At 35.7% G+C, this 26225-nt stretch overlaps 1 protein-coding gene across 3 annotated transcripts in view; it reads left to right on the top strand.

Moving 5' to 3' along the window:
* Positions 1–26225, top strand: part of CADM2 (cell adhesion molecule 2) — a 1291443-nt gene that overhangs the window by 1105186 nt on the left and 160032 nt on the right. For all 3 annotated transcript variants that reach the window (XM_042230370.2, XM_042230374.2, XM_042230375.2), the window contains one exon: positions 12285–12455. In XM_042230370.2, coding sequence (XP_042086304.1) covers positions 12285–12455 — 171 coding nt within the window. The remainder of the gene's footprint in view (positions 1–12284; positions 12456–26225) is intronic.

The raw sequence follows: 26225 nt of genomic DNA on the forward strand, positions 1-26225 counted from the left end.
AAAAATGATTATTTAATTCTTTTATCAGACAGCATACAAAAGCACACACATCATTTGCTGGCAAAGGCCAATATAGTCAAAGCTATGATTTTTCCAATAGGCATGCATAGATATGATAGTTGGACCATAAAGAAGGCTGAGCACTGAAGAATCGATGCTTTCAAACTGTGGTGCTGGAGAAGCTCTTGAGAGTCCCTTGGACAGCAAGAAAATCAAACCAGTCAATCCTAAAGAAAATCAACCCTATATATTCATTGGAAGGACTGATGCTGAAGTTGAAGTTCCAATACTTTGGCCACCTGATGCAAAGAGCTGTCTCATTGGAAAAGATTCTGATGCTGGGAAAGATTGAGGGCAGGGGGACAAGGGAGCAACAGTGGATGAGATGGTTGGATGGCATCATTGACTCAATGAACATCAGTCTGAGCATATTCCAGGGGATATGAAGGACAGGGAAACCTGGCATGCTGCAGTCCATGGGTTCACAAAGAGTTGGACACAACTAAGTGACCAAACAACAAAGAATAATGGACATCCTCGAGTGTGAGTCAAATGGGCTTTAGGAAGCATTAATACCAGTGCTAGTGAAGCGGACAGAATTCCAGCTGAGCTACTTAAAATCATGTCAGTGTATGGTAAAACCAAAACAGCATTGTAAAGTAAAATTTAAAAATAAATAAATGAAATTTTAAAAAATAAATAAAATCCTAAAAGATGATACAGTTAAAGTGCTGCACTCAATATGTCAGCAAATTTGAAAATTAGAAGTGGCCACAAGACTGGAAAAGGTCAGTTTTCATTTCAATCCCAAAGAATACTCAAACTTCCATACAGTTGAGCTCATTTCACAAGCTAGTAAGGTAAGGGTCAAAATCCTAGGTTTCAACAGTACGTGAACTGAGAACTTCCAGATGTATAAGGTAGATTTAAAAAAAGGCAGAGGAACCAGATATTTAATTGCCGACATTCAATGGATCATGGAGAAAGCAAGGAAGTTTCAGAAAAATATCTACTTCTACTTCACTGATTAGGCTAATGCCTTTGACTGTGCGGATCACAACCAACTGAAAAATTGTCGAAGAGATAGTGATACCAGACCACCTTATCTTCCTCCTGAGAAACCTGTATGCAGGTCAAGAAGCAACAGAACTGCACATTGAACAACAGAAAGGGGTACAGCAAGGTTGTACATTGCCATCCTGCTTATTTAATTTATATGCAGAGTTCATTATGTGAAATGCCAGACTGGATGAATCACAAGTTAAAATCAAGATTGCTGAGAGAAACACCAACAAACTCATATATGCAGATGATATCACTCTAATGGAAGAAAGCGAAGCGGAACTAAAGAGTCTCTTGATGAGGGTGAAAGAGGAGAATAAAAAGCTGGCTTGAAACTCAACATACAAAAAACTAAGATTATGGTGTGCAGTCACATCCCTTCATGGCAAACAGAAGGGGAAAAAGTGAAAGCAGTGAAATATTTTATTTTCTTGAGCTCCAAAATCACTGCAGTTGGTAACTGCAGCCATGAAACTAAAAGACCCTTGCTCCTTGAAAGGAAAGCTATGACAAATCTCAACAGCGTATTAAAAAGCAGAGACATTACCTTGCTGACAAAGGCTTATACAGCCAAAGTATGATTTTTCTAGTAGTCATTTATGAATGTGAGAGTTGGACCGAAAAGAAGGCTGAGGGCCAAAGAATTGATGCTTTTGAATTGGAGCTTCAGCTCCAATACTTTGGCCACCTGATGTGAAGAGCCAATATATTGGAAGACTCTGATGCTGGGAAAGATTGAAGTCAAAAGGAGAAGTGGGGAGCGACAGAGAATGAGATGATTGGATAACATCACTGACTCAATGGATATGAATTGAGCTAACTCTGGGAGATAGTGGAGGACAGAGGAGTTTAGCATCCTGCTCTCCATGTGGTTGAAAAGAGTCAGACACAACTTAGTGACTGAACAATAACAATAGAATAAAGGAAGAGTAAATGCAAAATAGTACTTTATTTAAGAATACATGAATTGTATTGAACCTTATGAATGTTCCAGTGTTTAGTTAGAATTTAAAAATACCATGTTCTTCAGAAAACAAGATAACCCCTGAAAAATAATGGTAGTAGGCAGTAGAGAGAAACTTGTATTCAGAAGGGTGATGTCACGTTACAGATGTTTTACTGATGCAAATGACTCATTTTCAAAATAGGTTGATAAGGAGTATGTTTATTTTTCTTATATTTTCTAAATGCTACAAGATCTCATAAACTGGATTTTTGATAGCTAGAAAATTACATAAGTGTTTCAAAGGAGTCACACTTGCCTGCTACTTATAGAATTTACTTCACTGGATAGAGTTTTAAAATTTTTCTTATAGAGTTTACTTTAGTTCATGGGCTTTTAAACATTTTTCTGCCATCTTTTATCATCTTTTGGACCTGCATTAAAACACTATTTTAATAGAAAATAAAAGAAATCTTTCAATCTTCAATAGAAGGAAGGACTTTATAATCTATGCAATTATAGTGCCTATCTTAAGGCATCAGGCTTAGAATTGGGTAATCATTTTTATAACATTTTTCAGTCAGATGGTATTATATTTTTCAGTCAGCTTAAGGATATAGTGCACAAAATATAAAATCTTTTCTTAGAAGAGGTTACAAGTGATAGTTGATTTTTCATGTCTAAACTTTTGTTTAATGGCACTGAGATTCACTCAACCTACTCTCAAGTGAAAGAGGTTATTATAAGGTTTTTCTGGCCACTGTCAAGTGAAAGGAACACAGGGGAACCTATTTATTACCGTAAAGGTTATTCCCTGGATATATAAATAGTTCACTGATTGACTGGCTTCGTAGTGACTTAGTTTCTTTGGTCTGTAAGAACACCCTGCTCTCTCCTTCTTCTATTTTGCTCACACTTTCTGTACATCATTAATCATATTCTCTCATTAGATCAGCTAAACCATGGCTTCCCTGAAATTAGCTTTCTTATATATGTGTGCCTATGTTTGTATACATGTGTGCTCAAGTATGTGTTTTTACTTCAGTTTCTTTGAACTCTTCAAGGTTTTAAATCGCGTTGAGATACATGAGAGAGATTCTGAAACAGGCTAGCTAACTACATTGGTTCTGTTTGGGAGTAAAGTTTCATACTTTCTACCCTGGATATTATGCACCTGGGAGTCAGGTACTGGGAGTCAGGTACCTCTTCAGGTTTAATTACATATAACTGGGGGTCAGATATGTCTTCAGGTTTAATCACACTTAATTTAATTAGGCTATGCTGCTGCTTCAGTTGTGTCTGACTCTGTGTGACCCCATAGATGGCAGCCTACCAGGCTCCTCCATCCATGGGATTTTCCAGGCAAGAGTACTGGAGTGGGGTGCCATTGCCTTAGGCTACAGAATATGGCAATTTCTAAGTAAGGAATATTTACAAAAGAAATTACATTGAAGAGGGATTTACCATTAAAAAGCAAAAATCTGATTATGGCAAACATTATGAAGTCAAATTCACCAAGTACAGACACTATAGAGGGTTACAGATTTATTTTTACATGTTGATAAAACTTTTAGATTTGATTACTATAATTCTGTTAAATACAAAATATTAAGGAGTCTCAAATAAAAAAAAATTGTGCTCTGGGATTAAATATAAAAAAATGTTTCTATTTCTCTGTACCCTACCTTCTTCTGAGGTTTTATTTGTGAACACTTGATAGGGTATAAACTAAGCCTAAAGTGCCCAAGATAAGTTCCGCAAGTATGCTGAGTATATTAATACCTCAAAGCTCATGAACAAGGCAGGTAAGTCAGAAAGAGGGAAACTATGCTAAAACTGGCAAACTCTGGTTTTCAGCTCATTACATTAGTGGTACAGAAATAATAAGTAATATTCATATTGCTACTGGATATTCAAAGAATGTGCTAATAAAATTAAGATTTTCTTGAGAACCAGCTAATCTCTTGGGTGGTCACAATTAAGAACTAATTTCCTAATGAGCCATTTTTTTCTAAAATAGTCTGTCTTCCATACTTTTTTCAAAAGAGGTATCTGATAGGGTGAAGATCAGGGAGTATATCTGATTATTATGAATCTTTAAACTGTTATTCTCTTTGGTATTTTGAACACACTAAAAGTTCTTTAAAATATTTAAATACCATGGCTACATATCTGTCTCTCTCAACAGACTGGGATTTCTTTCTTTAGGTTTTCACATGCAAAATCTAACATGTCATCTAACACATGATATGAGCACAAGGTTTTTATATGGAGAATAAGTGAGTCATTTAGGTTAAATTGCTCTCTGTCTTCACCTTAATAACTTTAAAGGAAGTGACTCTTTTCTCTTCTGAATGCTTTCCTGGACTGAGCAAACCAGTTCTTGGTATTCTTGTAAGGTGCACACCACTAAATAGATAATTAAATAAATATAAATATAGAGTTAAATATAGAAATAAGCAATCACTTGGAGGAAAGTGATCTAAGACTATATACCTCAATAATCTTCAAGGGAGATGACTGCGGGGATTTTCCTGGAGATTCAGCGGTAAGGATTTCACCTACCAGTGCAGGGGGTACAGATTCTACACCTGGTAGGGAGCTAAGATCCCACATGCCTCACAGCCAGAAAAGCAAAAGGAAATAAAAAATAAAACAAATCAGAAGCAATATTGTAACAGATTCAATAAAGACTTTTAAAAAAGTTATACATCAAAAAAACTTCAAAAATAAAAATTAAATAAAAATTTAAAGAGAAGATAACTCTCCTTCCTGATAATTCTTCTAAACTAAGCAGTATTCTTCTTAGTGATGTTCTAAAGTAATCTTAATAGAAATTTTCTATTCAAATATTTAAATTTTTGGAGCCATCAAGCAATGATTGAACTATATCCAGTGTTTTTGAGGGAAAGTGACTCATACCTCATGTTATAGAAGGATTTGCATAAATACAAAAATACTGATAACATAAAAGGTAATATGAATGGATACATGAATATGATACAACCGCTAAATTATTACAGAAAAATAAGATGAAACCTAAAGTGAAATCAATAAGCAATCTTGTTATAAAGCCTTTCACATTTTCACATTTGCCAGTGGTGAATCACAAGCTTTTATTAGTAGACTTTAGATGGTACAAAAAGAGAGACATGATGAGTTAAGTACTATGTTCACAAACCATTTGTACAAGAGATCTGACATTTCATGGTTCCAAGAGTCAAGAGAATTTCTCTCTGAGTTCATATGTTTTGGACAAAAGTCTATGTATTGAAATAATTTGACAGTAAGTTCAGTCGGTAAAGAATCTACCTGCAATGCAGGAATCCATCTCCAATTCAGGAGACCTGCATTTGATTCTTGGGACCAGAAATCCCTTGGAGAAGGAAATGGCAACACACTCCAGTATTCTTGCTGGAAAATCCCATGGACGTAGGATCCTGGAAGGCTACAGTCCATGGGATCGCAAGAGTCAGACATGACTTAGGGACTAAACCACCACCAAGTTATATACAATAAATATCATAGAGTGGGTCCTTATATCACCTCTGAATATATACCTGTGGGGTAACATTTATGAGGAATTTGATAAAGACTATAACATTTGACTCATCTGAATAAAGTTAAAGCAATTTTAGAATATTTAGATAAATAAATTATGCCCCCTTTATCAGTCCTCTGTAAATATTATTTTGCTCATCTGAGCTTTTGAAATCTATTAATAAGAACCGAGCATCAATAAAACTCCCTGTCAAGTAAACAAACATTTTGCATTGCTAGTGAATGATAGAGCCACAGCTTTACAAACCAGGATTATGAGTGGCACCTTCTTACAAAAGTAGACTATCGCAAAAAGGATTTGTAAAAGTCTGCTGCATTCTAGTTGGAGTTGTATGAAGGAAGGTGTATATGTATGTGTGTGTGTGTGTGTGTGTGTGTGTGTGTGTGTGTGTGTGTATCTGTGTGTGTTAGTCACTCAGTCATGTCCGACTCTCTGTGACCCCGTGGACTGCAGCCCTCCAGGCTCCTCTGTCCGTGGAATTCTCCAGGCAAGAATACTGGAGTGGGTTGCCATTTCTTTCTCCAGTGTGAATTTTAGTAGTAGTAGTTTAGTCGCTAAGTTGTGTCTGACTCTTGCAACCCCACAAACTGTAGCCTGCCATGTTCCTCTGTCCATGGGATTCTCCAGGCAAGAATACTGGAGTAGGTTGCCATTGCCTTCTCCAGGATGAAGGAATACTCATAGGCATTACTGAAATTTGCCTCAGGAATTTGTTTTGAGGTCTTCTCCAGTGAGCAAATGAAAGTGGTTGCCAGACTTTAAAGTTTTACTATATAAGACATGGCCTCAGTATTTTTGGTCTGGAGAAGGTTTGAAGCAGATATAAAACCAAATGCTTACCTTGAATAGTAAAAAAATTAATTAAAGATGATTTGAAAAAAAAAATCCTGTTGTACACTCAAGCCATAAGAAAAGAAAAAGTACCAAACATCCCTTCAAGACAAATTAGTTCTAAAATATGCATCTATGTTACTGACATATGTTAACTAGGCATAGTTACTTTATGTCATTTTTTTAAGTAATGGGAGAGTTGATTGCCTTCTAAAAATGATGCATTCACTTTTATAAATTTGGATCTATACAGCTTCTTTTAAACAAGAATTATATAATATACCCGTTTATCCAATATGGTCACTCCAAATTTTTGGCAATAAAAACAAGTTATCTTATTTTATGCTCACATTGTCTCTCCTGTATGGCAAGAAGACCTTCTTTCAGCTTACTAACAATGGTGTCATTTAAAGCACCATTAATAACAGTGTATGGATTCAGAATAAATTTATTGAAATCTCTTGTTGAAACTGTTATTTGATTCTTCAAAAAACACCTACAAACACAGACTCTGAAAACAATAGCAGAGTTCATATTCTACATAAGCATAGAAATTTGGGGTATACACTAAGATCTTGCAACTTTGCTCATGACCAAAAAATTTAAAGCCTAAATAGTTGAGAAGAAGTCACAAAATATACTACAAAATTCCAAGAGCTTTATCCCAGTTATGAGAAGGTATGATCCTTCTAGTATTGGCAAGAAGACAGAACTGTATTTAAATCCCTACCTTGTTCCAAGTGTGGCTTATTGGCTTTGCAATCATTTAAAAGGAAACTGGTCCTCTTCAGGTGCAGGTCTGAAAGAAACGGCTAACCTAGGATTCAGGACAAGATTTCCTTTTATAAAATTGGGATTATATACGTTCTGGATCTGTTTAAAGGAAATCAAAGTCGCTAAAGAGCAGAAAGGAAATACATCACAGAAGTTCAGATCACAACGCTCAGGGTGATAGGAACCATTGTGGAGGAAAAGTAACATCCAAAGAAACTTCACCTTAGAAGGATATTCCTTCTAAAAGTCTAGTACAAAGGTGGCCAGAAGCTCTAGATACAGAGGCAGGTAACCTAATATTAGGGGTTCTCAGGTTGTGCTGGTGGTAAAGAACCTACCTGTCCATGCAGGAGACATGGGTTCGATCTCTGGATCAAGAAGCTCTTCTGGAGGAGAGCATGGCAACCCACTCAGATATTCTTGTTTGGAGACTCTCAGGGACAGAGGAACCTGGCAGGTCAAGGTTCATAGGGTCACAAAGAGTCAGACACAACTGAAGTGACTTAGCATGCATGCAACCTAATGTTATAAATCTGGGGGAAAAAATGGATCTAGAGATATCTCCTGAGATCTGACTTTTCAAAGAGATTTGAATGTAAAAGTGTCCAGATGACCTTTTGTTTCATTCCCTGGATAACTTGACTCAGGTTTTTTTATTTATTTAATTTTTAAATTTGTATTTAAATATAGCTGATTTACAAGGTTGTGTTAGTTTCAAGTTTCAAATATTCAGGGTTGATTTCCTTTAGGATTGACAGGTTTGATCCCCTTATAGTCCCAAGGACTCTTAAGAGTCTTCTCCAGCGCCACAATTCAAAAGCATCAGTTCTTTGGCACTCAGCTTTCTTTATGATCCAGCTCTCTGATACAGATACATACTATAAATATTGATAGAAAATCTTTACTTTAGACTTCACCATGAAAGTTTCAAGAAAATAACTTTCATTGAGAAGCATACGTGAGGAATTTTCAGGCAGGTATTTAAACACAGTTCTTTATAGAAGATTTCTAAAGCATGCAGTGTAAACACAGTAGTATAGTGAGACAATTTGCAACTGTTAAGCTTCTGTGCTCAACAATGACACACAGTGAGGCCAAACAAACTGAAATGTCAGAGTTTGGAGCAGAGAAATTTTTTTTTTGCATGGTCATGCAAGGAGATGAAGTGACTCATATTCTAAAAAGGCTCAAGCTCCCCTCCAGGATTCAGCAAATGTTAGTCCTTATGTACTCTTGAACTGTGGTGTTGGAGAAGACTCTTGAGAGTCCCTTGAACTTCAAGGAGATCTAACCAGTCAATCTCAAAATCAATCCTGAATATTCATTGCAAGGACTGAGGCTGAAGCTGAAGCTCCAGTACTTTGGCCATCTCATGTGAAGGGCTGACTCATTAGAAAAGACCCTGATTCCAGGAAATTTTGAAGGCAGGAGGAGAAGGGGATGACTGAGGATGTCAGTCGGTTGGATGGCATCGCTAACTTGATGAACATGAGTTTGAGTAAGCTCTGGGAGTTGGTGATGGGCAGGGAAGCCTGGTGTGCTGCAGAGTCGGACATGAGTGAGCCACTGAACTGAACTGACTGATGTGCTCTGGGTCATCAGATAGTTAACGTCTTCCATTTGGTTGAGGCAGGTAGGAGTTTACATCTGCAAAAGAATTCAGAAAATTTGCATCAAATACTGTTATCTAGGTACTTCAGAAGGAGAAGGCAATGGCAACCCACTCCAGTACTCTTGCCTGGAAAATCCCATGGATGAAGGAGCCTGGTGGGCTGTAGGCCATGGGGTCACTGGGAGTCGGACACAACTGAGGACTTCACTTTCACTTTTCACTTTCATGTATTAGAGAAGGAAATGGCAACCCACTCCAGTGTTCTTGCCTGGAGAATCCCAGGGACGGGGGAGCCTGGTGGGCTGCCGTCTATGGGGTCACACAGAGTCGGACACGACTGAAGTGACTTAGTAGCAGCAGCAGGTACTTTAGAAAGGAGCTAAAACAGAGGATATAGAGGAAGACTTGCCACTCCACCTCCCCAGGCCCCATGGTATCTTACTGAGTTACACAATCACCACCAACCAAAAGCAATCATATTTCCGATTACTTGAGAGCAAGTGCTCACATGTCCATAATCTCCTTTGGAAAAAGATGGAAGGGTGACTTCCAGGATATAATAAAAAGTAATCCTACAAATTCCTGTGTTTAATGTTTGCCCTTTGTTTCACTGGCCATTGAACCAACATATTATATAATACATGACACGACTATTTTCAAAAATGTAAATAAAATGGAGAAATATATGTTGAAATAGTGAAGGAATGCTAAGCTTACAAAGAGTGGCAATAAAAAGAGAGAGAGGGAGAAAGATGAGTCAAGTTAGTTCCAGTATTCACTCACCTTTGGTCATATCACCAACAGTGATGATGCATACATTATACCCTTGCTCTTGAAAATAATTCTGTAGGCCAACAACAGACTTTTAGACTCTACCTCACCACTATTGAATCAGAATCTGCATTTTAACAAGATTCAAATATGATTCAGATGCACATTCCATTTTTTGAGAAACACTGTTTTAGATCACAAAGCAATGAAGTAATGTTGTGACTTGCCAAAGAAGAAAAAAAAATAGAAACTCTCTAAAACAATACAGAGCATGAAACAAGAACATATATGGAATCAACAGATTAACTATGCCACATGAAGAAATTTCTATGAATTCTGTAACTATGTAATACATCAGTTACTTTATAAAGCTAGAAAGCAAAATGAAAATAAATTTTAAGTGCTATTTCCTGTTTGGTGAGGAGGATGTCAGCAGAAATATGGGCAAAGATATTACAACTAGCTCTTCTCAGTACTTTTTCCTGTTTATCTTATGCCTTCTAGTAACCCTATAAGATGTCTCATAAGCTAATATTAAAAGCAACAAATTATACTTTTATTTATTCTGCTTGAATGATGCTCATTAATATTTTATGTTATATACAATTGCTATCAGATTTTATGTATCCAATTAATATTACATAAAAATGGAATTTTTGTGAAGAAAATAGTTGAAGGAAGCAGATGTGTAGGTTCTTAAAATGCAGCTGTTATTAAAATTAAAGAATATAAATAATATTTTGGAATAATTTCTTACATATTGTGTAACATAATTATAAAAGTATTTTGTCAAGAGATCTAAATTTTCTTAAATTTCTACTGCTTGGAACTTTCAACAAGAAAACATTGGCATAGATTTATAGGCAAGGATACAAAATATAAAAATGAGGCAACAATTTGTATAAATTTATGAGACATTGAAAAGTAAGAGAGCCTCATTTTTTTAATATGCCAAAGAACTATAAATACATCTGTATTAGCTTGACATATTTTGACTAAAAGAAGATCATTTCCTCTTTCACTCTAATATTTTTTAACTGAAGTTGAATCTAATTTTCAAATGCAAAAATCTCAGAAATGACTTTGGTTAACAAAAATGAGATATTTCATAGTAGACATGTTGATGGAAAGCCTTATAGCCTATATGATTAATTTATAGTTAAGAAATAGATTTGAGATACTATGCTCTTTCCTCTCTTTCCAAATGTTAGAAATTCTTGCTCTGAAAATCTGCCGAAATCTCATAAAAATTTGTGGTAAAAGTCTTAACTTAGATATTTCTGAACAAAATCATAAACAGATATTTTCCAAACAAGACATGGGATGTTTATCTAGGCTGATCCTTTATTACGGCTTCCCTGGTGGCTCAAACAGTAAAGAACCTGTCTGCAGTGTGGGAGACCTAGGTCCCATCCCTGCATTGGGAAGATCCCCTGGAGGAGGGAATGGCAACCCATTCCATTACTCTTACCTGGAGAATCCCCATGGGCAGAGGAGCCTGGCAGGCTACAGTCCATGGGGCTGCAAAGAGTCAGACAATTAAGTGCATCCTTTATTAATTTTACTTTATTTTTAAAATCAATAAGATAAAGACATTCTTCTCTGGAAATAAGTAAAACTCAATGGACCATGCAAATATATTCCTGTCAAATACATAAAATTCAATATCCTTTTCAAGTCAAGTCTTTGCATAGAGCACAACAATAAAAAAGTTGAATTTATGTTAATTTGTTATCATTGATATATTTTAAAATAGTTTTAACATATTTAATACATGCTAGAATCAAATATTTTATGCAAAAGAACTCTTTTCCTAAACATATCATTGTTCATTTGAATTGAAACACTAAGAAATTGGAACAGCTTTCTCCTTCAACTATATTTAAGATCTTGTTAAAATGATATTTTAACCTTAGACTATCATTTTGATTTCTAATCCATTAAAATTACCCTCTTCTTATCAGCTACTTTAGATTTGAGAAATTTCAAATTAAATGAAAATATTATTAAATCTCTTTTCCATAGAGAACAAATAATCCCTAAGTGCACCATTTAATGTTGAATCTGAATCAGTGCACAATAAGTTTAAATACTGATATGTAAATTCACATCTTGAGGGAAGTGTTCTCATTCAGGCTGAAACAAATTCTTCAGCTAAGTGAAAAGCATTTATCTCAACAGAAATTTCATTGCAAATATATATATAGAAAGATAGATATTTGAATATTCAAAATGTTCACATGACTGTCCTCCTTCTCTACCGAAGATGACAACTTTCTCATTTTAGGTATTTTTTAGCAATTATGTTGACCTCACATTGTTCATGTTTAAAATCATAGCTCAAATGCATTGTACTTCCTTTTAGGCATACCCAGGTGGCTCTTCTCACTGTGCTTGTGGTTCAGAAAATCAAGATTATCTTTTAGTAATATCTAAATCTAAAGAAAAGAGACTAATATTGTAAAATGGCCTGATTTTTCTAATGGAGTATTAAAAAGGGGGCTATGACTTGCCCTTTTATTTCTGTATTTAACTTTCAAAATATATATCTGAAGTAGTTTTATTTCTGTTTACTTGAAATGGGTTAAATGTCAGACTAACAAATATTTGCTTCTTATAATTGGATAAAGATAAGGAGAAAGCACTTCCACTGGTGTCTTGAGTAAATGAGATCTGTTACATCTCAAAGATAATTTCACAGATTTTTAAATTTTATATTTTATTTTCAGATGTAAAATATTTAAAGGAAGAGGATGCAAATCGCAAGACGTTCACGGTCAGCAGCACACTGGATTTCCGAGTGGACAGAAGTGATGATGGCGTGGCGGTCATCTGCAGAGTAGACCATGAATCTCTCAATGCTACCCCTCAGGTGGCCATGCAGGTGCTAGAAATACACTGTAAGTAAATGCTATTCCATAACTCTCTATCGTGGTGGCAAATCTCCGCATCTACATTTAAAATTATTTTTAAATTACATGGAAATTACAGCAAGTATGCAGCAAAATCTACAGCCAAATGAAGTAAAACTAACCTCCATAATATTAATCACACCCAAAGGAAAGGAGTCCTTGTACATTCTTCACAAAATGGAAATACAAAGGCGATATCAAAAGGTTAACATTCCTAATTATCTTCCAAATTTTGGCCAGGAAGATCAGAAATTTTGGCAATCAATGAGAGGTGGAAATCTGAGAAAGCCTTGATAAACTTTCTAAATGTAACATTAGTGTATGCAAATATGGCTTCACATCTGTTCTTTTAAAATAGACATATTTTTCTATTTTTAAAAATATATTGTCTTTGTGAACACAAGGACATATATATTATTTTTTTTAATCAATATAATTATTGTTCACAAGTGATAAGAACATAAATTGGATGACTCTGGTCAGCCTGGGCAGTACTGACATGTTTTGCTGGCCTCATCTTAACTTGTATTATTTTATGTTAGGGCATCAGCATAACAGCCTGATGAACAGTTACTTCTCTTTACTCAGTTTATGAATAAGATCACTGAAAATTATAGTGATTGAATCACTTGGCCAAGTTCACACTACTAGCAAATGTTCAACTTACAATCATGACACTTTGGTAGTTAGCAATATCCTTGGGATATAGCAAGTGATCTATAAATATTTATTAAAATGAAGAGGAATGAACTGAAATATATAACAAAGTTGAAAAGTATAGCACAAATAATTATGTTTCCGAATCCTACTACTTGATTTTTTCCAATATTAGAGATTTTTTTATGGAGTTTGTTATCTGTGATAAATTACAGTTTGAGTTTAGGATTTGTGTGTGTGTGTGGTATGAAATTACATTAAATCTTAAATGTTGTCTAGGTCCTAGTCTTCTATGTCTCATATTTTGTTTTTGTGTATTTATTTAATAAGAATACATCAAGTACCTACTATGAAACAGGTGTTCTTTTGGGCACTGGGGTTACAGAGGTGATCAAAAAAGTACAGCTTTAACAAAACAAGTTGAGATTGTCTCCAAGTACCAAAATCACCACTATCACTGCTGTTGCTGCTAAGTCACTTCAGTCATGTCCGACTCTGTATGACCCCGTAGACAGCAGCCCACCAAGCTCCCCCGTCCCTGGGATACTCCAGGCAAGAACACTGGAGTGGGTTGCCATTTCCTTCTCCAATGCATGAAAGTGAAAATTGAAAGTGACGTTGCTCAGTCCTGTCCGACTCAGCGATAGTGACCCCATGGACCACAGCCCACCAGGCTCCTCTGTCCCTGGGATTTTCCAGGCAAGAGTACTGGAGTGGGGTGCCATTGCCTTCTCCCCACCACTGTCACAAACAGCAACGAATTCCAGTACCGTTATAGCATCTGTTCTAGGTAGAAGTGACAGAAAAGCAAAATAAATACAACATATAGAATGATAAGCATTAAGTGTGAGGGAAAAAACAAAACAGGAGAGTGGTGAGTGCAATTAGAATGGAAGTCAAGGATAGCAAATGTGTGTTTGTATTAGTATGTAACATATATATAATGTATTTATATATAAATATATAATTTGTCACATATAATATCACATCAAATTATATCATTATATACTATATCATAATATTATATAGTATTAACACATTTAAATATAGTATTAGAAATATTTATATGAATATATTATATGATATATAAAATTTATTTATATGTGATATATACATAAATATATTTAAATATTTTAACTGAATTAGTATGTTTAAATTTTAAATAAATACATATACAAAAATTAACAGAGAAGGTGAGTAAAAATGTCCTGGAACGTGTGTGTTGTTTTTATGTTTCTAGAAATAGCAAGGATATCAGTGAGACCAGATTAGAGAGTAAAGTAGAGAGTATCATGAGAAAAGATCAGAGAAGTATCAGGAGGATGAGATGTTTTTAAATTTGTAACAGAGAAAATATCAATCAGATCATTATTTTTAATTATTGCTCATATTACTTTATTTATTCTTAGTTTCAGTTCAGTTCAGTTCAGTTCAGTCGCTTAGTCTTGTCCGACTCTTTGGGACCCCATGAATTGCAGCACGCCAGGCCTCCCTGATCATCACCAACTCCTGGAGTTTACCCAAGCTTATGTCCACTGAGTCAGTGATGCCATCCAGCCATCTCATCCTTGTCGTCCCCTTCTCTTCCTGGCCCCAATCCCTCCCAGCATCAGGGTCTCTTCCAATGAATCAACTCTTCACATGAGGTGGCCAAAGTATTGGAGTTTCATCTTCAGCATCAGTCCTTCCAATGAACACCCAGGACTGATCTCCTTTAGAATGGACTGGTTGGATCTCCTTGCTGTCCAAGGGACTCTCAAGAGTCTTCTCCAACATCACAGTTCAAAAGCATCAATTCTTCGGTGCTCAGCTTTCTTCACAGTCCAACTCTCACATCCATACATGACCAGTGTGAAAACCATAGCCTTGATGAGAGGAACCTTTGTTGGCAAAGTAATGTCTCTGCTTTTGAATATGCTATCTCAGTTGGTTATAACTTTCCTTCCAAGGAGGAGTAAGTATCTTTTAAATTCATGGCTGCAATCACCATCTGCAGGGATTTTGGAACCACAAAAATTAAATTCTCTCATTTAGTTTCCATTATTTCCCCATCTATTTGCCATGGTGATGGGACTGGATGCCATGATCTTAGTTTTCTGAATGTTTAGTTTTAAGCCAACATTTTCACTCTCCTCTTCCACTTTCATCAAGAGGCTCTTTACTTCTTCATTTTCTGCAATAAGCATGCTGTCATCTTCATATCTAGAGTTATTGATATTTCTCCCAGCAATCTTCATTCCAGCTTGTGCTTCATCCAGCCTGGCATTCCTCATGATGTACTCTGCATATAAGTTAAATAAGCAAGGTGACAATATACAGCTTTGATGTACTCCTTTCCTAATTTGGAACCAGTCTCTTGTGCTGTGGCCAGTTCTAACTGTTGCTTCTTGACCTGCATACAGATTTCTCAGGAGACAGGTCAGGTGGTCTGGTATTCACATCTCTTTGGGAATTTTCCATAGTTTGTTGTGATCCACACAGTCAAAGGCTTTGACACAGTTGGTAAAGCAGAAATGTATATTTTTTGTGGAATTCTTGTGATTTTTTTATGATCCAGTGGATGTTGGCAATATAATTTCTGGTTCCTCTGCCTTTTGTAAACCCAGTTTAAACATCTGGAAGTTTATGGTTCACGTACTGTTGAAGCCTGGCTTGGAGAATTTTGAGCATTTTTGTTAGTGTGTGAGATGAGTGCAATTGTGCAGCTGTTTGAACATTCTCTGGCATTGCCTTTCTTTGGGATTGGAATAAAAACTGACCTTTTCCAGTCCTGTTGTCACTGCTAAGTTTTCCAGATTTGCTGCTATATTGAGTGCAGCACTTGTACAGCATCATCTTTTAGGATTTAAAATAGATCAACTGGAATTCCATCACCTCCATTCAGTTCAGTTCAGTTCAGTTCAGTTCAGTTCAGTTGCTCAGTCTTGTCCGACTCTTTGAGGCCCCATGAATTGCAGCACGCCAGGCCTCCCTGTCCATCACCAACTCCTGGAGTTCACTCAAATTCATGTCCATTGGGTCAGTCATGCCATCCAGCCATCTCATCCTTGTCCTCCCCTTCTCCTCCTGCCCCCAATCCCTCCCAGCATCAGAGTCTTTTCCAATGAGTCAACTCTTCGGATGAGGTGGTCAAAGTATTGGAGTTTCAGCTTTAGCATCAGTCCTTCCAAAGAAAGCCCAGGGTTGATCTCCTTCGGAATGGACCGGTTGGATCTCCTTGCAGTCCAAGGGACTCTCAAGAGTCTTCTCCAACACCACAGTTTAAAAGCATCAATTCTTCAGCACTCAGCTTTCTTCACAATCCAACTCTCACACGCATACATGACTACTGGAAAAACCATAGCCTTGACTAGATGGACCTTTGTTGGCAATGTAATGTCTCTGCTTTTGAATATGCTACCTAGGTTGATCATAACTTTCCTTCCAAGGAATAAGTGTCTTTTAGTTTCCTGGCTGCAGTCACCATCTGCAGTGATTCTGGAGCCCCCCAAATAAACTCTGACACTATTTCCACTGTTTCCCCGTCTATTTCCCATGAAGTGATGGGACCAGATGCCATGATCTTCGTTTTCTGAATGTTGAGCTTTAAGCCAACTTTTTCTCTTTCCTCTTTCATTTTCACCAAGAGGCTTTTTAAGTCCTGTTCACTTTCTTCCATAAGGGTGGTATCATCTGCATATCTGAGGTTATTGATATTTCACCAGCAATGTTGATTCCAGCCTATGCTTCTTCCACCCCAGCGTCCCTCATGATGTACTCTGCATATAAGCTAAATACGCAGGGTGACAATAGGCAGCCTTGACGTACTCCTTTTCCTATTTGGAACCAGTCTATTGTTCCATGTCCAGTTCTAACTGTTGCTTCCTGACTTGCATATAGTTTCTCAAGAGGCAGGTCAGGTGGTCTGGTATAGCTTTGTTTATCGTGATGCTTCCTAAGACCGACTTCATACTCCAGGATGTCTGACTCTAGGTGAGTGATTACACCATTGTTGTTTTCTGGTTCATGAAAATCTTCTTGTATATTTCTTCTGTGTATTCCTTCGACCTCTTAATATATTCTGCTTCTGTTCAGTCCATATCATTTCTGTCCTTCATTGTTCCCATCTTTGCATGAAATGTTCCCTTGGTGTTTTAATTTTCTTGAAGGGATCTCTACTTAGTCATTCCCTCTATTTCTTTACATTGATCATTGAGGAAGACTTTCTTATCTCTCCTTGCTATTCTTTGGATCTCTGCATTCAAATGGGTATATCTTTCTTTTTCTCCTTTGCTTTTAACTTCTTTTCTCAGCTATTTATAAGGCCTCATCAGACAACCATTTTGCCTTTTTGTGTTTGTTTTTCTTGGGGATAGTCTTGATCACTGCCTCCTGTACATGTCACGAACCTCCATCCATAGTTCTTCAAGCATTCTGTCTATTAAATCTCATCCTTTGAATCCATTTGTCACTTCCACAGTATAATCATAAGGATTTTATTTAGGCCATATCTGAATCGTCTAGTGGTGTTCCCTACTTTCTTCTATTTAAGTCTGAATTTTGCAATAAAGAGTTCATGATCTGAGCCACAGTCAGCTCCCAGTCTTATTTTTGCTGACTGTATGGAACTTTGAGGAAACATTAGCATTCATTCTCTAGCTCCTTCATTTTTCTATGTCTTCTTATTTAATCAATATATCATTCAAAATATGAAATGTTATGTATTCAGTATATCAAGAATACCCTGATGATCAGTATTTTAATTTTAACTTTATTTTTACCTTTATACAAAGCCAAATAAGACTATTTAAAAATATTTGTGATTATTAGGCTAGCTGCAATTTTCAACGCATAGTAAAAGAAAAATAATAAAAATTGTCTTAAAGAATGTTAAAGATCACCAGCCAGAGATCACCAGAAACCTACCAACAGTCTAGCAAAATCATACAGAAGACGATTTGAATCTTTGGTTGTACATAAGAAAGAGTTAGGAGAGATTTGTTAGAGAATTTAGGTTTGTTTTAAATATTCTGAGGATTTCCCTGGTGGCTCGGATGGTAAAGAGTCTGCCTTCAATGCAAGAGACCTAGGTTTGATCCCTGAGTTAGGAAGATAATCTCGAGAAGGAAATGGTAACCCACTCCAGTATTCTTGCCTGGAGAATCCCATGGATGGAGAAGCCTGGTAGGCTACAGTCCACAGGGTCACAAAGAGCCGGATACAACTGAGCAACAAACACTTTCAGTATTCTGAAGAGGGTTCTGAATTAGATTCTCGCAGAATTGGGGACAATTCAGTAATGTGTATGCTGATAATTTTTACCTACAAAGCACAAATATTAAAGCAGAACTAGACCTGCTATTATAAAGATATGGGGTTAATCATGCTAATTTCTATAATTGCTAAACCTATTAGTGTCTGTCCTCTTTTAGAGCTGGTCATAGAATAAACTTGCCTTTTCTTTTGCCACCCACCAAGCATAGAATGACTTTATCTGATTATTTTTTAGATTCTAGAGAATTGTTTGGAGAAGGCAGTGGCACCCCACTCCAGTACTCTTGCCTGGAAAATCCCATGGACAGAGGAGCTTGGTAGGCTGCAGGCCATGGGGTCGCTAAGAGTCGGACACGACTGAGCGACTTCACTTTCACTTTTCACTTTTATGCACTGGAGAAGGAAATGGCAACATACTCCAGTGTCCTTGCCTGGAGAATCCCAGGGATGGGGAAGCCTGGTGGGCTGCCGTCTATGGGGTCACACAGAGTTGGACACGACTGAAGTGACTTAGCAGCAGCAGAGAATTGTTTATGACTGTTGAGATTATTCAAGGTGAGCTGTAAGATGCCAGTTGTTAGCTTCCATAGTCCTTTTCACTTTCTTGGGGGTCCAAAATGGAACTATTACATAAAAATGCCCAGAAAGTATATACTTTCTGGGCATTTTTAGCTGTTTATCACATTTCAGTGTGCATTATTAAGCAAACTTCATCTTCACGGAGGAACACAATTGAATTGCCTAATTTTTATTGTTTTACATGACAAATATTATACTTGATGGCCAATTAAAAATAAAAACTCATCTATCATGGTTTAATATGTAAATGGTTAGAAGGCAGAGACCAGACCTATTAAATTATTTTTTCTAGCATCTCACATACTATCATTCAAGTATGTGAAGTTAATTAAAACTATCTGATGATAATACCGAATATTCCTCTAGGGATGCAGATCATTCCTCAGGGATGAATGAAGAATGAAAAGTGAAGAGGGACATTTAATACCAATTTGCATCAAAATAAAAGAAAACTGATCAAATTGGGTGTGGTCTTCCTAAACACCTATGAATAGTGATTAAAGGATCTCAGTAAATACGTCCAGAGACAATAGATTATGACTCTATATAAGTCCACATGGACAGTATGCATGATGTGGAAATTCTGTGGATGCAAGTGGGGGAAACTAGAAAGAAGAATTGGAAAAGTAAAAAGATGATGAGTCGACTTTGTGGGACATAAATTTAGAAATTCTGTAAATTTTACAATGTTCCTGATTATGACTAATTGCAAAGACTGGCCTGAATAGAGGAACAGCTTTTGGATTCCTAGAGCAGAAGAGATGCCATTGTTTTCTGTGGCAACTGACAAGAGTAAGTATACATTCCTGCACTTGGGAAGTTATGACTGCACCTGAAATAAAAATTTTGTGTTATTGTGGAAAGGTAAGTTTGATGAAAAATAAGACATAAGCATTAAACACATAGCGCTAAGGAGCATAATGAGAACACGTTGGACGAGGAATTATGTTCCTAGAGCTAAATGTTTTGATTCTGTAACACTACGACATACAGTTTAGTAGGACTCAGCCTATAAAATATGTCACAGCAACATTCATTGCTTTATAAAATATTAATCTTAGATTTTAATGTCATAGATGGAAAAGAATTTCTTTAAACTTGAAATTTAAGAAAATATAGACTTTTCACTGTGTACCACAAGTGATTTCAAATTTCAAATAATAGGTAATAGCATGTGTTGCACCTGAGCAGTGGAAAAAGTCACTCTTTTTTAAATGGAATTTCCAATTCATCTTACTATTTTATATAAATCCCTTTAAAACAATAATATTTTATTTTCCTGATTCAATTGTTAGATGAATAGATTGTATGAGTCATATTTTGTTTAATTCTCAGCAGGAATATGTTATCTCCACTAACAGAAAGAATTATGTAAAAGCACGGAAAATAAGAAAATAACTAAACATCCAATTTCTGTGTGTGATATTGACACAATTATGTAAAAATCAACTGTTATTGAAAATGAAAACACAAGAGACAGATTAGTAGAATATTTCAGGATAATGAGTGTTTTGATAAAACATTTTAGTACTGTGACACTGAACTGCCGATTGGATAAATAAGAGCCCAGGTTTTAAGTGTTATGTGTATGTGTGTTGTAAGGTATAAATATACATAATCATTGAGCCATGGAATCTTATGCTATCAATAATATTTGTTTAGTAATTTTATTGTGTAACATTGCCATGATTTGCCTATACAAGAAGTAACTATTCACACATACACAGACATCAACTTTTAAAACAGTACCTAGTTTAAGTTATAGAAGACCCCCTGCTTGTGAGCCTAAACAAATTCAGTGTGAGAATTTGTGAGAAACCTAGTAAGAAAAAAAAGAGAGGAAAGGAGGGAGGAAGGGATGGAGGGAGAGAGTGACTTAGGAAGATTCAGTGTTGAAACTGTGTGTTGAAATGAGATCAATTAGGTTAATGACTAAAAATAAGAAACCCATTATGTACTTTTAATAGCCAAAAAGCTCCTGGATTCATTTCCATAATAATTTAAGGAATGAAATGGTCAAATTACAGTCCTGATCTTTACCTTCTTGAGGTTCTTATTTCCATTCTCGTTAACATGCAAATAAATAATACAATTAATCCTTTTTCTTTTTAACATGTTATATTAAAATTTTGTATTTCTAAAGAGTTTCCTTTCTTATTTTGGTCTTTTAGAGAGAATTGCTTTGTTCCTAGAGGAACTGAAGTCTTGACTATATATATATATATCTACTATTTTCCGGGACCATCTCTTGTACTTGATCATTTCTACTTTGATTCTACTTGTCTCAATAAAATAGAATAAAAAATAAAATTCTGTTTATAGTAGGACAGATTGAATACAAATGAGCTTGGAAGCTTTGATTATTTTTTGTGTGTAACTTTATTTCTGAGGAGAGCATGGCAACCCATTCCGGTATTCTTGTATGGAAAAGACCATGGACAGAGGAACCTGGTGGGCTACAGTCCATGGGGTTGTAAAGAGTCAGGCATGACTGAAAGTTTATTAGACATAAAGGTGAATGTTACAAGTTGCATTTTAATGTAGCATCTCTCACTCCTCTGGCATCTTAATCTATAAAGTGTTGGTTTTCTAATTATCTTATCTACCACAAATTTTCTATGGTACAGAAGCACAGATATAAATGGAGAACTGTTAAAGGTGAAATGAAAATTATCTTTAGATTAAATTTTCCACATAAAATAAAGTTGTTTTGATTAACAAAATGCCAATTTATGCATGAAGGTGCTTTAGAAGTGTGTTTAATAGAACAAAGCTCATAAAATATGTACATGCTAGAATCATAAAATGATCTATGTGTGTGTATGTGTGTCACTTAGAAAAAAATACACTTAATTGTATTATTAAAATTGGCCTAATGTACAACCTCTATTTTTCAACTTTTTCAGGGAAAATGCATTCATTTAGTATATCACTCATAGTAATATATTATCAGCACATGCTGGTCATGAGTTAATTTTCTATATATGTAATGGGAATGTTTTATTTAGTCCCTGCAGTACCAAAATGTTAAAAGTAATAGAATCACCAAATATTTTAAGTGATCTAGGTTGCAGGAATTCAAAGTGTTACTGTAAAATTTATATTATTAATAGAATTAACATTTCTTGTGTTATTAAAGCCCAGTGAAGAAGAATGTATATATTCGTGAGTAGAGATTCCATAATTTAAAAACATAACAAATTCACAGGCCAAAATAATATAGTCTCAAGTGGTCTTTCTTGGATCAAGCTTATCATAAAATAGGTATGTAAAAAACATTTTATAAGTTTTAACAGTATTTTAAGCATAGAAATTAATTTCATAAAAATATGCAAAAAGGGTCCCCAAATGATATGATCCAGGTATAGTATAGATGTTGGTGTATGTTTTGAAGACAACTTTAAGTCATTTTAATATAGAATAAAAATTGGATAATAAAATGAGACAGAAATGATTTTGGCAAGTAAAAACTAATACTGAGAAAATACATATAAATCATTAATACCTTGTATTTTAAACTTTCAATTTAATAACTAATTCCATTTGATAAATCTCTTTTCCTTTACCTTTTCCTTTTTTTATTGAATTATGGCTGATTTGGGTTTCCCTGGTAGCTCAGATGATAAAGAATCCACCTGAGCTCTGGGTTTAATCCTTGGGTTGGGAAGATCCCCTGGAGAAGAGCATGGCAACCCACTCCAGTATTCTTGCCTGGAGAATCCCCATGGACAGAGGATCCAGCGGGCTACACAGTCCACGGGGTTGCAAAGAGCTGGACACGACTGAGAGACTAAGCATAGCATGATTGATTCATCATATTGAGTTCATTTCTATTGTACAGCAAAATAATTCAGTTATACATATATACATATATATTTTCTTTTTCATATTTTTATTAGGATTTATATAGGATATTGAATATAGTTCTCTGTGCTGTACAGTAGGTTCTTTTAGTTTATTCATTCTCTGTATGATAGCTTGCATCTGGTAATTCCAAACTCCCTATTCATCCCTTCCCTAGCCCCCATTCCCTTGGCAACCACAGATCTGTTCTCTATGTCTGTAAGTCTGTTTCTGGTTTGCAGATAAGTTCATTTGTGTTGTATTTTAGATCCCACACATAAGTGTTACCAAGTGGAAGATCAGGATTGACATATATACACTATTATGTGTAAAATAGATTATCTAGTGGGAAGCTGCTGCACAGCACAGGGAGCTCAGCTCAGTGCTCTGTGATGAGCGAGACGGGATGGGAGAGTGGCAGTGGGGTCCACTGGAGAGGGGATCCATGTGTACATACAGCTGATTCACTTCATCCTACAGCAGAAACACAACACCGCAAAGCAGTTATTCATGGAAAAAATAGATATGTCTATTTTTAAAAGATAAAGCGGCTTATTTTTTTAAGAGGCTGCCTATTCAAGGTCCCAGTATTTTCAGATTATGCTAGCCCTATTTTCTGAATGAACTATAATACACACAGAGATATTTTTTAGAGAAAAACATATGGTTAGAAAACTAGTATAATCTATTGATATATTCAGCTTTATTGTATTAGCTGTTAATATATCAGCAGAGATGGTTTTTACTATCTGGGTTCATAGACTTTTTTTTTCTTTCTTTTAAATCAATAGGCTTTATTCTTTAAAGCAGATTTTGTTTAACAGAAAGATGGATTGAAAAGCAAAGTTCTCATATACACTGATATCCCATCTCCTCACAGTTTCTCCTATTGTTAATCTTTTGCATTATTATAGTATAATTTTTACAGCTGATGAACTAATGTTAATAGATTATTGTTAAGTAAAATCTATAATTTACTTTATTATTCATTCTTTATGTTGTATAGTTCTTGACCAATGAATAATGCCATGTAGCTTTATTTATAATATCATAGAAAATAATTTCACTGTCCTTAAACCCTTGTGCTTTACTTCTTGATTTCTCTTTTGCTCTCCCAAATTCCCTGATAATCACTGATATTTTACTTGACTGTGGTTTTGCTTTTTTCTAGGATTTAACTTAGTTGGAATTATATAGGATATAACCTTTTCAGACTGTCCTCTTTCATTTAGCAATATGCATTTAAGATTCCAATATATCTTCCTGTGACTTGATAGCACATTTCTTCTTACTGCTGAATAATATTTCACTGTCTGTATGTACCTGCTGCTGCGAAGTCACTTCAGTTGTGTCCGACTCTTTGCAACCCCATGAACTATAGCCTACCAGGTTTCTCTGTCCATGGGATTTTCCAGGCAAGGATACTGGAGTGGGTTGCTATTTCCTTCTCCAGGAGATCTTCCCAACCCAGGGATCAGTTACTTCTAATTTCTGGCAATTATGAAAATAACTACTGCATATATTCATAGGTAACATAAACATAAATTTTTGACTCCTTTGAGTAAAGTTATTTGAATTTTAATTATAACACATTTTAGTGAAAGGGAAATAAATTAGGTGAATATAAAGAGTAATATGTTTCTCTTGTACTACATATATATTATTATGGGAAGGCATGTTAGTTTTCAGGAAGCTGCAAACTATCACCTAAAGTGGCTGAACCATTTTGCATTCCCACCAGCAGTGAATGAGAGCTCCTGTTGCTCTAACTACTCATCAGCATTTGGTGGTGTCACTCTTTTGGATTTTGTCCACTCTGTATAGTGTGTGGGTTTCCCAGATGACTCTGTGGGTGAAAGAATCCACCTGCAATGCAGGAGACGTCAGTTCAGTTTCTGGGTCAGGAAGATCCCTTGGAGGAAGGCACAGCAACCCACTCCAGTAGTCTTGCCTGAAGAATCCCATGGACATGAGGAGACATGCAGGCGAGAGTCCATAGGAACCCAAAGAGTTAAACACTACTGACTAGCCTGAGCACACACACACAGGCAAGTAATGTGTAGTGGTATCTCATTGTTGTTTAAATTTGCAATTCCATAATGACATTTGATGCTGAGCACCTTTTCATATGCTTATTTTCCTTTTGTGTATATATTTGTTGAGGGGTCTGCTTAGATCTTTGATGATTTTTTTTTAATTGGGTTGTTTTGTCTTTCTTTTTGTTGAGTTTTAAGAGTTTTTTGTACATCTTGGAAAGCAGTCATGTGTCACATCTTTTCAAATTACTAAAATCTTTGTTAAAAATAGAAAATCCATTCCACTGGATCAATATCTTTACTTTGATTCAAATACTGAATCACTCAAATAAAATAGGAGGTATCTTTACATCTCAAGTTCACAACAATTCAAAATTTTTGAATAATAATTTAAAAGCTAATATTTTGTCCATTAATCTGTCTCTTGAAAGTAATTGTGCTTCTTTATAAATGAGAGCTGGTAGCTCAGCTGGTATAATTCCTGGTTCAATTCCTGGGTTGGCAAGATCCCCTGGAGAAGGGATAGGCCACCCACTCCGGTATTCTTGGGCTTCCCTTGTGGCTCAAATGGTAAAGAATCTGCCTGCAATGCAGGAGTTCTGGGTTCAATGCCTGGGTTGGGAAGATTCCCTGGAGGAGGGCAAGGCAATCCATTCCAGTATTCTCGCCTGGAGAATCCCCATGGACAGAGGAGCCTGACAGGCTACAATCCATGGGGTCCAAAGAGTTGGACACAACTGAGCGACTATGCACATACACAGAAATGAGCCCTAGAATCTTTCAGATAAGTAAAGAAAATAATACTTTAAAAATGTGTGTTTTAAAACATCTTTAATTTTAAAGACGAATGCTAAAGTATATTTTTCCTATAGAAAAAAGCTTAGGGAGGAAACATTACCCTTTAAAGTATCTGCATATTTTACTTGTCAATAACTACTGAAAAATAATTTGTAGATGAATGACTCCATCCCTATATTTTATATACTTCTGCAAAACTTCCTCACTTGATTGCATTTTGAAAGAAGTAAGAAGTAACTCATTCATATATTCATCTAACCTTTCAAGAACTCTTCCAACGTAGCAAGCATTTTGTTAGGATCTGACAACACACAATTGAATAGGTTAAGGTCTTAGATTTTGATATTCAAAATGTGATGAATGAAGAAGACGTGAAAAAAATATATATTTTACTAAGTACAGTGTTTTATAATAGCAGTATATATCCTGAAATAACTTAAATCTAATTATTTACTGTTCCCTGTCATTCATCTGTGTGTGTATATAGTAACATATGGTAAACATATGTTTACCATATTATATGCAATAAATATTATATTACTGTATGCATAAATTTACGGTTAGTAAATATGATGTTGTTAGAGTTGGCTTA

The sequence above is a fragment of the Ovis aries genome, chromosome 1, assembly GCF_016772045.2.
Source record: "Ovis aries strain OAR_USU_Benz2616 breed Rambouillet chromosome 1, ARS-UI_Ramb_v3.0, whole genome shotgun sequence".
Lineage (NCBI taxonomy): Eukaryota > Metazoa > Chordata > Mammalia > Artiodactyla > Bovidae > Ovis > Ovis aries.